At 34.7% G+C, this 17,080-nt stretch overlaps 1 protein-coding gene across 4 annotated transcripts in view; it reads right to left on the reverse strand.

Annotated features, from left to right (window-relative positions):
- The window catches only part of TPP2 (tripeptidyl peptidase 2), a 100,678-nt gene that overhangs the window by 15,929 nt on the left and 67,669 nt on the right, over positions 1-17,080 (reverse strand). For 2 of the 4 annotated variants that reach the window (XR_011645810.1, XM_071208212.1), the window contains 3 exons: positions 11,738-11,883; positions 2,199-2,295; positions 1,118-1,259 (listed from right to left, as the gene is read on the reverse strand). Coding sequence is in view for 3 of the 4 variants with exons in the window: in XM_071208212.1 (XP_071064313.1) it covers positions 1,118-1,259; positions 2,199-2,295; positions 11,738-11,883 (385 nt within the window). In the remaining variant the exon portion in view is untranslated. The remainder of the gene's footprint in view (positions 1-1,117; positions 1,260-2,198; positions 2,296-11,737; positions 11,884-17,080) is intronic. The other 2 variants (XM_004458397.2, XM_004458396.2) reach the window with 1 other exon arrangement.

The following is a 17,080-nucleotide window of genomic DNA, read 5'->3' on the forward strand; positions in this document are numbered from 1 at the left end:
CTGTACCTGGATGTGATCAGGTTATGATCAGGGCTTTAATTGGGCCACATCATTAGGGCATTGAGTCTCCACCCCTTGGTGGATGGGGACTCACAAGTAAAAGGCATAGCAAAGGACAGAGTTGAGGGTTTTTGATTCTGGAGCTTTAATGTTGGAGTTTGATGCTGAAGCCTTAAGCTGGAGCCCCAGGAAGTAAGCACAAAGAGGAAAGAGAAGCAAGCTCCAGGAAGGGAGGAACCCAGGAAGCCTGAACCCTTGCAGATGTCGGCAGCCATCTTGCTCCAACATGTGAAAATTGACTTTGGTGAGGGAAATAACTTATGTTTTATGACGTGGTAACTGTAAGCTCCTACCCCAAATAAATACCTTTTATAAAAACCAACTGATTTCTGGTGTTTTGTATCAGCACCCCTTTGGCTGACTAATACAGTGACCAAATGGCAGACTGGTTTAAAGAGTTGTAGGACAGTTAAACCAATATAAGGAAATCACACACTGACATAAGGAGGAACCACATCAATCACAAACTACTTAAGCCTCTCTGTTTTACATATAATACCAACATATAACACTAGGTTTTATAATGGTTATGCTATAAACTCTTCCCTCCTCTTTTCTCCAAACAATGCCATAAAGCCAGTTTCATAAAATTAAACTTGCTAGATAGTGGCTTTACCTTAATTTATTTTTAAAAAAATAATTTTCTTTATTAGGCATTACAAACTAAATTTTAGTTTTTCTAATGGTACTTGGCAATAGCTAAAACATTATTTTTAATATTTTAAAAATTATTATGATTTTGACTTTTCCAAACATCCAGGCCACACAAATCCTCAAGTGGCTGGACTATTCAATCACAGCTAGTAAATTCCTCCTCTTGACAGCCCCTAATGGTAGAAAACACAAACCACTTTTCTTTGACTTCATTTTAAAGGATTAGAGAATATTATTTCAAAATATCTTAAGTAGGGAATATCCAAATATAGATCATTTAGATTATAAAGATATAACAGTATTAGAAAAGAGGAATTTTCTAAATAAGATTGCTACTTAAAAAAAAATCCCTCCTTTTAAAAAAAAAGTTACTAAGATATGAGATGCAAGAAAGAGTATTTACTGGTTAGGTACTTTTTTATAGTAGCTGCATCGGGCCTCGGGTCAGTCTTCATTGCAATAAAAACTGCTAGAGCCGTTTGATCTATATGAGAAATAACAGCATTTGCAGCTTCGACAATTTCACTCAGTCTTTTCATTCGTTCCTGGGGAGTAAAAAAAGAGGAAACAAGAAAAGTGATGTACGATTCATTATACTGAAGCATTTTTACTTTTGTGTCAATTATTAGAGGTGCAACTAAAGTGTGGGGACAATGGAATCTTGGAGTTTGGCTCAGATATGAAAATACCTAGTTTACATTTCCTCTTGGAGTTAAATGGTAAAACACTAAGCAAAATATAAAGTAAAATGTATCTTTGTTAACAAAAGCAACTCCTTTTCTGTATATCTGAAGATTTTACAGATGTGATTAGTTTTTAGTTCCATACCATATAACAAGCAAAAAAACCAGTCAGCAGAAAATATGAAATGAATTCTCCCTAATCCATAATTAAAAACAAGAAAATGAGAGCAAACAAGAATACAACCAAAAGAGCCCATAACTAAGATTATGATGGTATTCTCAGTAATCTGCTCTTTTCTTATGAAAACATTTTAGACGTCCTCTTTATACTTCCTCTAATTATGGCTGGCACTTTACTAATACAACGATTACTAAGGAGAGCTGGTCCGTGTTAAGACTGCCTGAACTAAAGCTAATTTTCACAAATGAGACTCATTAGTAAAGTTAATGTAAAGCAGGACATTCTTCTTTCACTGAAGATGCTGAAGAATTCCAAGCAGCCAGGACCCTTCTGATCCTTGCACTTATGTTAAGGCCACAAAAGCAATCCTTAGGGAATCCTATCTATTAATACTCCCACTGAACAAATACTGAGTAGCAATCCTCAAAATATGTGAGCTAAACTAAACTCATAGTGGCCAGGTTCTGTAATTAACAGTAATGAAAATAGCTTAGAATGGTCAATTTGATGAAAAACATTTTCAGTCAGTAAGAAGATAATATAAAGATGCAACTCTATTCAACATACAAACCTGATCTAATAAAACAAAACTAAGATTATTAAAAATGAACATGTCCAACCTTTTCAGCATCCAACTGATGAAGTCGTGCAACATACAGAGGAAGATAATTAGGACAGGTTTCTTTCAGTTCATTATATAAATCATTAGAATCCAGCCTATGTAAGTAAGAGAGAGAAACAAATTATTTCATTTGTTTGGAAATTTCAGCCAATTAAATAAAGCATTACTCTGGATTTTAAGTACAGTTACCAAGAAGGACATAAAATTCTTTGCAGGCAGTATAAATGCTGACCTTAAAAACCAAAAAATTCCACAAACAAAAAAACCCAAAAAACCAAAAACCAAACTGACAACTATTTAAATTCAATTTAGATGGTCAGATAAAATCAACAGTTTCCCCACATACTAGCGATATCTAGATTTATGAAAAGGAGGAAAAACACATTCACACATAACAATATTAAAATGTCTAGAAATACCAAAGATCTCTAAGAAGAAAATTTAAAACTTTTCTGAAAAACCTAGTGTTGAATAAATGACAAGATAGTCCATGTGCCCAGAGGGGGAAGTTAAATAAATTAACTATGTTAATTCTACCTGATTAAATGTAATTGGGAAAATATAATTCAAATTAAAACCCCAATGGTGAATAAATATCATCAAAGACAGGTCACCTAAGTAAATTCACTGAAAATATTACCAAAATTCCATAGTAAATAGTGCAAAAAATAATGTTGATTGGGTCCTTTGAGAGCGAGAGTAATTATTTTATGAAAATAAGTTTAACTATTAACAAAATTTAAGTCCATATGCAACTATTTACTAATTCTAGTACAAACAGTAAGTGCTGCATATTTTTCTTTCCCTTCCCCTCTAAAAACAAGAGCAAAATGAACATTTTCATTTACAATTAACTACTGCAGTTTAATTATAAAGAGGACTATTTTTGTGCACAATATTCTTGATAAGGTTTCATAGATTCTGCAAGGAGGTTCACTTTCTAAAAACAACTTTATTTGTAATATTTTAAAAGTCACCTATTTAAAGGGTATAATTCAATGGTTTTCAATATATCCAAAGATATTTGCAACCATCAATATGTCAATTTTAGAATATTTTCATCACCTTAAACAGAAACCCCTGTGCTCTATAGCTATCAATCCCCACTGCCATCCTCCACGGCCCCAAGTAATCACTAATCTACTTTTGTCTCTACATTTTCCTATCCTGGGCATTTCACATGAATTGAATCATACGATATGTGCTTGTGGCAGTTTGATATTTATGAATTCCAAAAAGAGATATTATGTTTGTAAACTGGTCTGTTCCTCTGGGCATGATAACTCTTTGATTGCAGTAAATTCAGGGATTTCACTTTTACTTCAGTAAATCAAGATTAGGGCTTTGATTCAACCACATCGTTAAGAGTGTGTCTCAGTGTTGAATCCCAGCCCCCTTTGTGAGCTGATAAAGCAGACTCACAAGAAGTAGATACAGAGAAGAATACAGAGGAAAAGAGACAGTCCCATAGACATGGCAGAGGCCCCAGGAAGAGGTGAGCCTGATAGTTTGCAGCTGAAGAGAAGAGCAGCTGAGAAGCCCTGAGAGATGAGCATTATGCTAGCCTACAGCTGAGATCAGAAGTTGGGATCATGGAGCCTTAAGAGGAAAGAAGGCTGAACCCTACAGACATTGTCTGCCATCTTGCTTCAACACACGGCAAATGACTTTGGGTGAGAAAGTATTTCTTATGGTTCCTTGAGTTGGACTCTTTAGGGTCTTGTGACTGTAAGCTTCTACTCCAAATAAATATCCTTTATAAAAGCCAAGAGAATTCTGGTACTTTGCATCAGCACCCCTTTTGGCTAATATGGTACTCTTTTTTCACTTAGCACAATGATTTCAAAGTTCACCCATGTTATAGCAAGTATCTGGACTTCAACCCTTTTATGGCAAAATAATATTCCATTATATGAATATAGGACATTTTGTTCATCCATTTGTCAGTTGGTAGACATTTGGAGTTTTTCCCTTTTAGGCAATTATGATTAATGCTGCTATAAACATTTGTGTAAAAGTTTTTGTGTGAACATATTTTTCTTTTTCTTTGGTACATACCTAGGAGTGGAATTGCTGGGTTGTAGCTCTATATTTAATCATTTGAGGAATTGCGAGACTCTTTTCCAAAGCAGCTGCACCATTTTACATCCCCACAGTGAATGACAGTTCAAATTTCTCATTATCCTCACCAACACTTGTATTACCTCACTTTTTGATTCTAATCATCCTAGTGGGTGTGAAAGGTATCTTATTGTGGCTGCAGTTTGCATTTGCTGATGGGTAATGATGTCAAACATCTTTTCATGTGCTTGTTTGGCTAACTGTTTATCTTCTTTGGAGAAATATCAATTCAGATCCTTTGCCTATATTTTAATTGGGTTGATTTTTTACTATTGAGTGCTAAAAGTTCTTTATATGTTATGAACACAAGTTCCTTACAGATATACAACCTACAATTACTTTCTCTTATTCTGTGGGGTGTCTTTCACTTTCTTGAAAGAGTTCTATGAAAAGAAAGTTTTACATTTTCATAAAATGCAAAATCTCTTTTTAAAAATGTTGCTTGTGCTTTTAGTGTCATATCTAAGAATTCAGGGTCAAATTCAAGGCCATGAAGAGTCAACCTTATGTTTTCTTCTATGAGTTTTATAATTTTACTTCTTACATTTAGGTCTTTGATTTATTTTGAGCTAATTTTTGCATATGGTGAGCGGTCAAGGTTTCGACTTCATTCTTCTTCATGTGGTTCATTTCCCAGTACCATTTGTTGAACAGAATATTCTTTCTCCATTGAATGGTCTTGACACCCTTGTCAAAAATCAGGTGATCACAGACATATGGTTGTACTTCTGAGCTCTCAATTCTATTTCATTTATCTATATATCTATCTTTGCGCCAGCACCACACTGTTTACTGTTGCTTTGTATTAACTTTTAAACTTGACATGGACTTTAACTTCCTGTTTTAATTTCCTTCACTGCTCAAGGAAATACCATAAAATAGGTCTGCTTAAAAACAGGAATTTATCAGCTCAGTTTGAGGCTGGGAAAAATGTACAAATCAAGGTATCAAGGTGATGCTTTCTCTCCAAGGACTGTGGCGTTCTGAGATTAGCTGCTGGCAGTCATTGGTCCTTGGCTCCTTTATCACGTAGTAATACACATGGTGGTCTCTCCATTCTCTTCTGAATTCTGCTGGATATCAGCTTCTTGCTTCCTGCAGTTTTTTCTCTCTGTCTGGATTTCATTCTGCTTGTAAAGGACTTCAGTAATAGAATTAATACCCATTCTGATTCAGTTGGGCCATACCTTAAACTTAAGTAACCTAATCAAAAAGTCCTACTTATGATGGGCTCACACCCACAGGAATAGATTTGGATTAAGAACATGTTTTTTTTTTTTTTGTGGGTATGTATAGTTCCAAACCACCACATCTATTCATATTTTCTATTTCTTCTTGAATCAGTTTTGGTAGTTTGTGTGTATCTAAGAATTTGTCCATTTCATCCAAGTTATCTAGTTTATAGATATAATTGTTCATCAAGTTCTTTTCTAATCATTTTATTTCTGTAAGGTCAGTAGTAATAAACCCTTTCATTTCTGATTTTATTAATTTGCAGCTTCTCATTTTCTTACAGGCTAAAGATTTGTCAATCTTCAAATAACCAGATTTTGGTTTCAATTTTTTTTTCTATTTTTTGTTTCACTAATTTCAGATATATGTTTATTATTCCCTTCCTTCTGCTTGCTTTAGGTTTAATCTGTTCTATTGCCAGTGACTTAAGGTAGAAGATTTGGTTATTGATTTGTGAGATCTTCCTTCTTTCTTAATATTTGTTTTCACAGCTACAAATTTCCTTCAAAGAACTACATTAGATACACCTCATGAATTTTGGTATGTTGTGACTTCATTTTTTATTCATCTAAAAGTATTTCCTGATTTTCCTTTAGATTACTTCTTTGACCCACTGGTTTTTTAGGAATGTGTTTTTAAATTTCCATGTATGTGCGACTTTCCCACATTTTTTTCTGTTACTGAATTCTAAAATTTTTCCCTGTGGTTGGAGGACATACTTGGTATAATTTCTTTTCTCTTAAATTTATTGAGATTTTATGGCCTGGTATATGCTCTTTACTGGAGAATGTTCCATGTATACTTAAGAAGAATATATATTCTATTCTTATTGGGTGGTGTGTTCTGTAGTGTCCCATAGATGTCTGTTAGCTTTAGTTATTTTGTAGTGTTAAGTTTTCTATTTCTTTTTTATCTTCTGCCTGGTTGTTCAATTCATTACTGAATAGTGTGTTGAAGTCTCCATTATTGTTGAATTATGTTTCTCTCTTAATTACTGTAGGTTTTTTTTCCCACCCCCTGCCCCGCTCCCCCACCCAGTTGTCTGGGCTCTGTGTCTATTTTGCCGCGCGTTCTTCTTTGCTGGCTTCTGTTGTTGTCAACGGCACAGGAATCTGTATTTCTTTTTGTTGCGTCATCTTGTTGCATCAGTCTCATGTGTGCGGCGCCATTCTTGGGCAGGCTGAATTTTCTTTCACGCTGGGTGGCTCTCCTTATGGGGCACACTCCTTGCGCATGGGGACCCCCTATGTGGGGACACCCCTGCGTGCCACGGCACTCCTTGCGTGCATCAGCACTGCACGTGGGCCAGCTCCACACGGGTCAAGGAGGCCTGGGATTTGAACCGCAAACCTCCCATGTGGTAGATGGACACCCTAACTACTAGGTGAAGTCCATTTCCCTGTAGGATTCTGCTTCTTGTATTTTGGCACCCTGTTATTAGGTACATAAATATTTATAAGTGTCACATATGGTTTCTAATGGACTAACAATTTTTAAGTCTTTTGCTAGGAAGAATTTTGTTTTAAATTCTATTTTGCCTGATGTTAGAAGAGCCAATCCAGCTTTTCTGTGATTGCTATTTACATGATATAACTTCTTCCATCCATTTACTTTTACTCTACTTTTATCTCTGAATCCAAAATTTGTCTCCTGCATATACTTGGAACTTGTGTTTTTATACAGTCTGACAATTTCTGCCTTTTGACTGGATTGTTTAACCTATTCATGTTTAATGTTATTTTTAATATAATTGGATTTACACCTATAAGCTTCAGATTTTTCCTATCTTAATTCCATTGAGATATAGCGCTATTACCCCTCTATAGCTCCTGTCTTTTTTGTGGTACTATTATATATCTTAATAATATAAATACCTTAGTACTTTTCATTGGCAGTCATTTCCTTAGCCTGACCCAGCTTTGTTCCTACCCATCTCCTTCGTGAATATAATAAAAAATTATTTTATACAATTGCTATTTAAATCAGTTAAGAGAAGAAGGATAAGAAACATGAATTTATACTGTCCTTTGTAATTCAATACTTCACTTTACTAGCGCTTTTTGTTTTTTCATGTGGATTAGAATTATCAACTGGGTTAACCTGCTTTCAGCCTAAATAATTTGTTTAGTATTTCATGTAAGGCTCCTAGGAACAAATTCTCTCAGTTTTGGTTTATCTGTGAATATCTTTACTACATCTGCATTTCTAAAAGATTAACTGTTAGATATAAGATTCTTGCTTGAGTTTTGTTCTTTAAGCACTTTTAAATATGTACCCCATTAACTTTTGGTCTTCATCGTTTCTATTCAGAAGTCAGCTGTTAATTTTATTAGGTGTTTTAGTTTCCTAGGCTGCTGAAAGCAGGTATCATGAAATGGGTTGCTTAAAAATGGGAATTTATTAGCTTAGTTTCTTTTTTAAATTTTAAAATGTCTTGCTTTATTTTTATTGCTATTTATAAAGTAAATATTTATTTCAACTTAAAAAAATAAAGTAACAGACAAAAGGCAGCTTAACAAATTATGGAAGCACTACTTTAAACAATTCTGCTTCCAGATTTTAGGCTGCAAAAAATGTCCAAATCAAGGTATCATCAAGGCAATGTTTCCTTCGCAAAGACTGGTTGTTGGCAATCCTGGACTCCTCTGTCGTACAGCAAGGCATGTACTAGTATCTGCTGGTCTCTCCCTTCTCTTTCAGTTTTTCTTGCTTTCAGCTTTTTGCTTCTGTGGTTTTCTCTCTCTTTCTCTCTTCACCCTATTTATAAAGGACTCCAGAAGAGGATTAAGACCCATCCTGAATAAAGTGGGTCACACTTTAACTGTAATAGCCTCATTAAAAGATCTACTTACAATGGGTTTATACCCACAAGAATGGATTAAGAACATACCTTTCTGGAGTACACAGTTTCAAACCATCACATTAGGGTTCCCATTAATTGATGAATCATGTTTCCCTTCCTGCTTTCGAAATTTTCTCCCAGGAGCAGACATAGCTCAAGTGGTTGAGCACCTGCTTCACATGTATGAGGTCCCAGGTTCAATCCCCAGTACCTCCTAAAAACAAAACAAAACAAAAACAAACAAAAAAGCCAATTCTCACTGGGGAGCAGATGTAGCTCCGTGGTTGAGCATTTGGTTCTCACGTACAAGTTCCTGGGTTCAATGCCCAATACCTCCTAAAAAAGATTTTCTCCTTTTTTAAAACTTTCATCATGTCTATTATGACATCTTTTTAGGGATCACTTTGCATTTAATCTACTTCATTAAGCCTAGATGTATATATTAGTGTTTTCCAATGATTTTGGAAACTCTGAATATTTCTTCTGGTATCTCCTCTCCTTCCAGTACTCCCAATTACATGTATACTGGTATGCTAATGGTGTCCCACACTGCTCTGAAGCTCTGTTCATTTTTCTTCATTATTTTCTTTCAGACTGCATAATATCTATCACTCTATCTTCAAGTTTGCTAATTCTTTCTTCTGCCAGGTCAAATCTGCTGTTGAGTCCCTCTGGTAATATTTTTCATTTGAGTTATTTTACTTTCAACTCCACAATTACCATTTGCTTTTTAATAATTTCTATCTATTTAATGATATTCTCTATTTGATGTAACTTTATCATATTTTCCTTTACTTCTTAAATGGTGCTTTTTTAAAACTTCTTCAAACATATTTATAATGGCTATTTTGAAGTCTTTTTCTGTAAAATTCCACATCTGGTTGCTCTCTCAGGCAGTTTCCAGTGTTTTGGGTATTTCTTTGCATGTCTTATGATCTTTTACTGGAAACTGAGCATTTTAAACAATACATTGTGGCAAATAAGGGTACCTGTTACCATGCTGGAGCTTAATACTGTTTGCTTGTTTAGTGACTGCCTGGATTATTTCAGTGGAGTCTATTTCCTCCTAGTAGGTAATGTTAATAAGCCTCTGATGTTGCTCCTCAGGGGTATGTAGCCTTAGGGATACCTACAGTAACCCTGGGACTACACTAGTTTTTGGCAAGGCTTGACCTTCTCTTTCCATGACCAAGCCTAACTGTTAAATTCCACTATTACCAGCTGATTGCTGTACTGTTTTCAATGATTCTTGGGGAATAAATTGCTCACCAAACAAATCCCATCAAAATTTGGTACCTTGAAGGAATAATTACCAGAGATTAGTGTTTTATATATATTTTTTCTGACCCCAGGAGTACCCCAGTCTAGCTGTCTGTTTTCCTGATTCTGTCTCACAAACTAGTCAGTGAAACAGGCTGACTAATCTCTGATCAGTCTACAAATCTCCTGTCAATTGCTTTCATCACAACCTCCACTGTTTTTTAAGAGCCATCAGGCATGAACTGCTCAACGGTTCTGTTGCAAATGAAATCAGTTCCTCTGGGATGAGAAGAGGAACTGTTTTAATACCTGCTCTTTCTCCCAGGCAAATTATCTAAACCAGGGCTCTGGAGCTGGGGTTGGGGACACTGGCATGCTTTTTCTCTTCGTGATACTCCTACTTTAGGAGCTGAGTGCTTGCTGGAAGGGGAGGAAAGTAACTTGAATCTTCTCTGCTTGCCTTTCCTGATGTGGAACCACCACCTTACAAGTTAGGACAAGGATAATTTTGGACCCAGTATTCTCAGCAGTGCCACCCCCAAGGGTGAGCCTTGTTTCATTAATGGAGCTTGTGTGGAAGAAGTGCCTCTCAGGTACCCTCATATAGCAACAGAAAGCTTGAGGTTAGATGAGAAATGCAAATATCCTGCTCATCCTGTGAAGAAAGCAGTGTTCCTAATTGTACCAATTTGGACTGCAGTTTCTGTCTTGATGACGTGAGAGCAGGGACGGAAAAAATAGTCTGCATTCAAATACAACTCACTTTTCTTACTGAATTTTGTAGGTTTTCTTGGATAGATGTTTACACATTTGCTGTAGGTCTTTAGGACTATTTCCAGGGGATTTAAAGGTATTTTTTTAAGTAACTTTCACCAGTTTTACTGGGGAGCAAGTTCACGGAACTTCTCAGCTGTCATGCCAGAAGCCAAACTCGGTAATTTTACTTCTGAAGAATTTACATTTGTACTTTCAACTGCTTATTATATCCTACAATTGGCCAGAGACTGACCTGAAGACTTCCAGTGGAGATAGAACCTAGTTTTAAGTGGGAAGTATGTCTGAACATGGATTGATATTATAATGATTTGTTTGTGAGGAATATTTTCACATTATGCTGACTTCTGTTCCCTATAAGACTTTTTTTTTCCCTGTAAGACTTCTTAAACTGCAAATACACATAAATATTCAGCTAATGAGGACTCACAAAGTAAGTCAGTGGTTAAAGAAATAATAACAGATTAAAAAAATAATAGATTCAACTCTATCCAATAAATTTCTACTATGTGAAAAGCAAGCTTAAAGGCAAAGAATAAATGGGGGATATCTGTGACACAGCAGTTATTATCTATTATATTAAATAGTAAAAATTGATAAGAAAAAACCTAAAATCCCAATAGACAAATGGGCAAAGAACATGTTCAACTGACAGAAACTGCACAATGAAATAACATAGAAAAAGCTCATCTTCAGAAAATAAATAAATAAAAAGCTCATCTTCGATAATATTTCATGAAATGCAATTTAAAAGATCAGTAATGGCTTTCCCGTCAAACTATCTTAGCAAGGCTTATATTTAATAATGTAGTTCACTGTTGGAAACGGTACAGGGGATAAACAGACTCCCTCATATACAGCTGGATCGAGTATAGTTATACTGAGTTTAGAAAGCAATTTGATATTTCTGATTCAGTAATTATATTTTTAAGATTCTATATCATGGAAATAATTAGAAAATATGAAAATATGTATAAAATGGTCATCACAGCATTATAGAAAAAAGCTGTGACCATATATGTCAAAATATTTAAATAGATTATATTGCATCCATAGGAACTTGTATGAAGAAGTCATTAAATTTTGTGTGATATATGTATCTAAAAAAAAGATAAAAAAAGAAAAAAGTTATTAAAGATGGTATTTTAAAGGACTAGTAAATGCTGCAGGAAATAAATCAAAGAGTAATTATAATCCTACCATCCAATACAAATATGTATTTTTGAATACAGTCTGCATATATGCACAATATTGTTTGGAAAATAAAAACACACATTTAGAGGATAAAAATACATTTAAAAACCTACTTTGTCATCCACTGAATCTTAAGATCTCGTAATGCTTCAGTAAACTCTTCTTTTAAATCTTTTTCTTTTTCTGAATCTTTCTCTTTGCTGCCATTCTTAGTCTTTGTTGGTGGAGGAATTAAATAGTAATGAACAGGGATTATATCCTATAAATGTAGAAAGATATGCTTAGATTAATTACTTAATTTTACATATTTTATAATCATCTTCACTAACTGGTTATATATGACATAGGCTGCACTTAAATTGTGCTACACTGTATTGCAGATTATAAAGGCCCCAATATTTAAAAAATTCCAAAATGTGATCAAAGTAATTTCATCCAAACTTTACAGTATCCATGCTTACAATAATATCTCCTTTAAAACAAAAGAATTAAGGACAAACTTTTCTCCATTTTAGCATATTTAGTATTCTTAGTTTTGCTTCACAGACTGACGACAAAAGCCTATTCAGAAAGTGTAAGAAATTAATGTGGAGAGCTTTCATATTTTATATCTGAGAAGGGTAGAAAATGAAAAATTTTGGGGGTGGTTTTAAATTTATTTTTTTACAGCAGTTCTAGGTTTGCAGAAATATCATGCAGAAAGCACTGCTCTACCTCTCTTCCATATATTGCTTCCTCTATTATTAACATTTTGCATTTGTGTGACAGATTTGTTACAAATGATAAGCCAATATTAATATAATCACATTATTAACTATAGTCCATAGCTTATTTGAGTTCACCATCAGTGTTGTACAGTTCTATTTTGAAAATTTTTTTATTGTGGTACCATATATATATAATATAACATCATAACTGAGAAGGGGAAGAAATAAGTTTAAAAATATTTTTAAAAATCCTCTTTTCTCTCTAAATAAGTTTAGAGAGGAATTTATTCCTTCATTCATTCCACAGGATTTACTGAGCCCCTATAATATACTAGGAGATGTTCTACTGGAGTTGAAAAACAAAACAGACAAGTTGCTTCCTTGTCTGCAGAGAACATGAATTCTATTGGTGGGGAGATAGCCAATAATAATATAAGTAAATAATTTCAGATAGTGACAAATGTTATGAAGAAAATAAAATAGAATAAAGGGTTAGAGAGTGACTGCTAGAGGTAAGGTGGGGAAACCAATTTAGATAAAGTGGTAATAGAAAACCACACTAGGTAGGTAATACTGATCTGAGACTGAATGAATAGAGGAAACCCATTCACTCCAGGAACCAGTATTTGAAAGTAGAAAAAAGAGTAAGTTAATGACATGACTAAAAACTTTTGCTTTTTGTTTAACGACTCTGGATATTGCATGTATTATTATTATTATTATTACTTAAGTAATCCTTGAAATTAACTGAAGAATGGGTATTAGAGGGCAAAAATGGAGGCAGGAAAACAAGAACACAAATTCAGGAATCCAAACGGTGTGCTGAATGAAAGAACAAGCAGGAGGAATGGAAGAAAATGAATAGATCTGAAATATTCTTTGAAGATAAAATAAGTAGGGCTTGCTGACGGTATTTAAAACTATGGGGGGAAGCAGATGCGGCTCAAGTGATAGAGCTTCCGCCTACCATATGGAGGACCTGGGTTTGATCCCTGGGGCCTCCTGGTGAATGAGAAGAGAAAGCGTGCCCACACAAGTACCCGTGTGGTGAGCCAGTGCCCTGCGCAAGTAAGTCAGGCAACAAAATGATGATATATCAAAAGATAGACAAGGGCAGAGTCAAGATGAAGTGCAGCAGAAACCAGGAACTGAGGTGGCACAATTGGCAGGGAACCTCTCTCCCCATTAGAAGTCTTCAGAATTGAATCCAGTGAATCCTAGAGGAGAGAAAATGAGAAAAGAAGACAATACTGACAGCAAAAACAGCAGGGCAGGAAGTGGGGAAGCAGGGGAAATAAATAAATAAATCTTAAAAAAAAACCCCAAACAACTATGGGAATGAATAAGATAAGATAGGGAGTAAATATAAAAAAGACTAAGTCTAGGACTTGGATTAAAGCATGCCAATAATCTAGATATTTCTAAGAGTGAGAAAGCGAGAAAACAGAGAACATCTGGGATCACAGACATCCTGAATAAAAAAGTTTCAAGAAAGAGGGAATAGTCAACTGATGACTTGCTGAGAAGTGGTGTATAGATGGGGAAAAAGAAATGACTGTAAAATTTGGCAGCACAGAAGTTGATGATTACCTTGACAAGGGCAATTTTACTATAATATTAAGAGATTGATTAAGAAAGAATAGAAGAGTGAATGGCAAGTGAACAAATATACATAATTCAATGAAGTTTTATCTTGAAGACAACAGAGAAATGAAGTATAATTACATTTATTCTGTTATCAAGATACTAGTATATAAGTCCTTATGAAGTGTATGATAGTTAATATTATGTGTCAATTTGGCCTGGCAATAGCTACGGTAACGTTTTTTATTCAAACACTTACTCACTCTAGATGTAGCTGTGAAGGTATTTTGTAGATGTGGTTAACACCTACAATCAGTTGAAAAGATTACCCTTTAATAGTACCTATCCAATCTGACCTACAGATTTTGGATTTGCTAGCCCCAACAAGAGGCAATCAATTCCTTAAAATAAATTATACATATGTATATATCTCCTATGGTTCAGGAACACTGACTTATAAAAGAAATAATGTATTATCTGGGAAATGAAATCACACATTACAAATACCTGCTAGACATGTATTTGGCAGAACAACCAGATGTCCTTAATTTAATATTAGGTCAATTTCTCAAATTCGATCTTCACATTTCTATTTAAAATGCTGCTAAGGAGAGCACATATAACTCAAGTGGTTGAGTGCCTGCTTCCCATGTATACGGCCCTAGGTTCGAGGCCCAGTACCCCCTAAAAACAAACAAATGAAAAAACCAACTCTCAATAGGAAACAGATATAGCTCAGTGGATGAGCATCTGCTTCCCATGTACAAGGTCTTGGGTTTAATCTCTGGTACCTCCTTAAAAAAATGCTGCTAAGTTAAAATCTTATATTCATTTTAATTCAGTTTTTAAAATTGGAACAAATTATGCAACCAAAATTACTTTTACTGTCCTAATCATAGTAATTCTAAACAAAACAAAACAACTTCACACAGGCTGAGTAAAAAATAAGATTGCAAGCCCCCACTTCCCCTAATACAGGATTTTTAGGTACAAATCCTACATAAATATACCCACTTAAATAATTTTCATAATCTGTATGTGGGGGTCTAAAATAATTATAATAGTAAATATTAGAAATTACTGTTATAGTTCTAATAGGACTCCAACATAAACAATAACTAGTATTTCCAAGAATCTCAATAAAAGCACATAGAACCACTTTAATGCACAATAACCATACAAGTCCATGTTTAGTCATCAGGTGCCACTCTTTCTCTCTGAGGTCAGGGAGCCAAAGCCTATCAACAAAGGCCTTAGAGAAACTGAGAGCTGGAAAAGGACACATGTATTTTGCTTGGGCTAGCTCTTTCCAGATCTGTCACCTATCCTGCCCTTCTCTTCTCTTTCTTGAGGTTTACTCTGCTACAAAGGGCAGTCCTCAGCAAAACCAAGTTAAGGTGCTTGCAAACTTGAGTTGATAATGTTATCTCCAAGTTCCTATAGAAACAGATTGCTTAAGTGTTATCTGCATACAAACGACAGCATACCTGACAACTGAAGATGATAAATGGTCCCCAACACCTACTCTCTGTTAATATATTTCTACTTGCTCTTTGATATCATGCTTATCACTGATGAAACTTTCCTTAATTTAAAAATTAATGGGGTGCTTTTCTTTAGTTTCCCATGCCTCCCTGCACTATTCTAGGGAGAGGACATGGCACCGCAGGGTAGGAAACCAGTGTGTTGTGAGGCAATTCCTCCTCTGAAACTCAGAGTTAAGGCACTTACTTTAGAAAGGAGAGAGAAAACATGAATTTAAAATGAGCAATATATTAAAATTAATTTATGATTAAAAATTAGACCTAATGAAAGCCTATAAAAATAGGAAGAAATAATTTATCACAGCAACCATGTATTATCACTAAAACACAAAAAAAGACAAGCAAAGTTTATTATGAAAGATTTTAGGGAAAAAAATCAAGTTTCTTGTAATCAGCATTTTATATATTAAATACATCAAATTAGCAATTACAATATTAAGCAGGATCTTATAAAATATCTCAAGCCAAGAAATTACCATTAAAAATTATAAACATGGTAGTTTTAATTCCTAAGAAAAAGAATTAGTTTTCATTTACTTTATTAGATCAGAGTCACCTGTTATTTTTATACACAAATATTTTTATAATTCACTTCTTAAGGGTGGATCAAATTATTAGAAATGATTTTGTACCATTAAATCTTGGGAAATCTGGATTACGTTTTAAAAACAATCAAGATTTGGCTCAATGGACAGAGCATCCGATTACCACATGGGAGGTCCTAGTTTCAAACCCAGGGCCTCCTGACCTGTGTGGTGAAGCTGGCCCAGCACAGTGCTGATGCACGCAAGGAGTGCTGTGCCATGCAGGGCTGTCCCCCACGTAGGGGAGCCCCATGCGCAAGGAGTGCACCCCATAAGGAGAGCTACCCAGCGCGAAAAAAGTGCAGCCTGCCCAGGGTGGCGCCACACACATGGAGAGCTGATGCTGCAAGATGACACAACAAAAAGAGACAGATTCCTGGTGCTGCTGACAAGAATATAAGCGGACACAGAAGAACACAGAGCGAATGGACACAGAGTACAGATACCTGGGGTAGTGGCGGGGGGCGGCAGGAAAGGGGAGAGAAATAAATAAAAAAATAAATCTTTAAAAAAAAAAATCAAAAAGAATCCTCAGTGCAGGAATGCTTTGAGGAGTTCCCTACAGCAGATACCAAGAGAAAAATTTTTTTTTATGTTATTCTAGCTCTTCACTAAATATTTAACAAATGTTCAAACTGAACATTATTTAGAAAGCCAAACCTATTTGTCAAATTAATAATTATTCTGTGGGCAACATACCATACCACACTTAAATTTTGGTTAAAAAATTCCAATATCCTTAGTTCTTAAAATATTAATCATCATTAAATTAAAATTTTTAATAAATTTATAGCACCAAAATAGCTATTTTAAAGATTAAAAGCATATTGGTGTGGTATTTATAACCTATAAAAATAACTATTCTTTCATACTATAATGAACTTACAAGAAAGTGATAAACATTTTCAAATCAAAAGCCAAAGAATGAATCTGCTGAGATTTACATTTTACAAAAAGCAAATTGTTATTTTCTTAGTAACTAATTACATATGTATTTATCTTTGTAACGTGTCTATACTACTACAGTAGTAATTTTT

Source organism: Dasypus novemcinctus, chromosome 15 (assembly GCF_030445035.2).
Source record: "Dasypus novemcinctus isolate mDasNov1 chromosome 15, mDasNov1.1.hap2, whole genome shotgun sequence".
Lineage (NCBI taxonomy): Eukaryota > Metazoa > Chordata > Mammalia > Cingulata > Dasypodidae > Dasypus > Dasypus novemcinctus.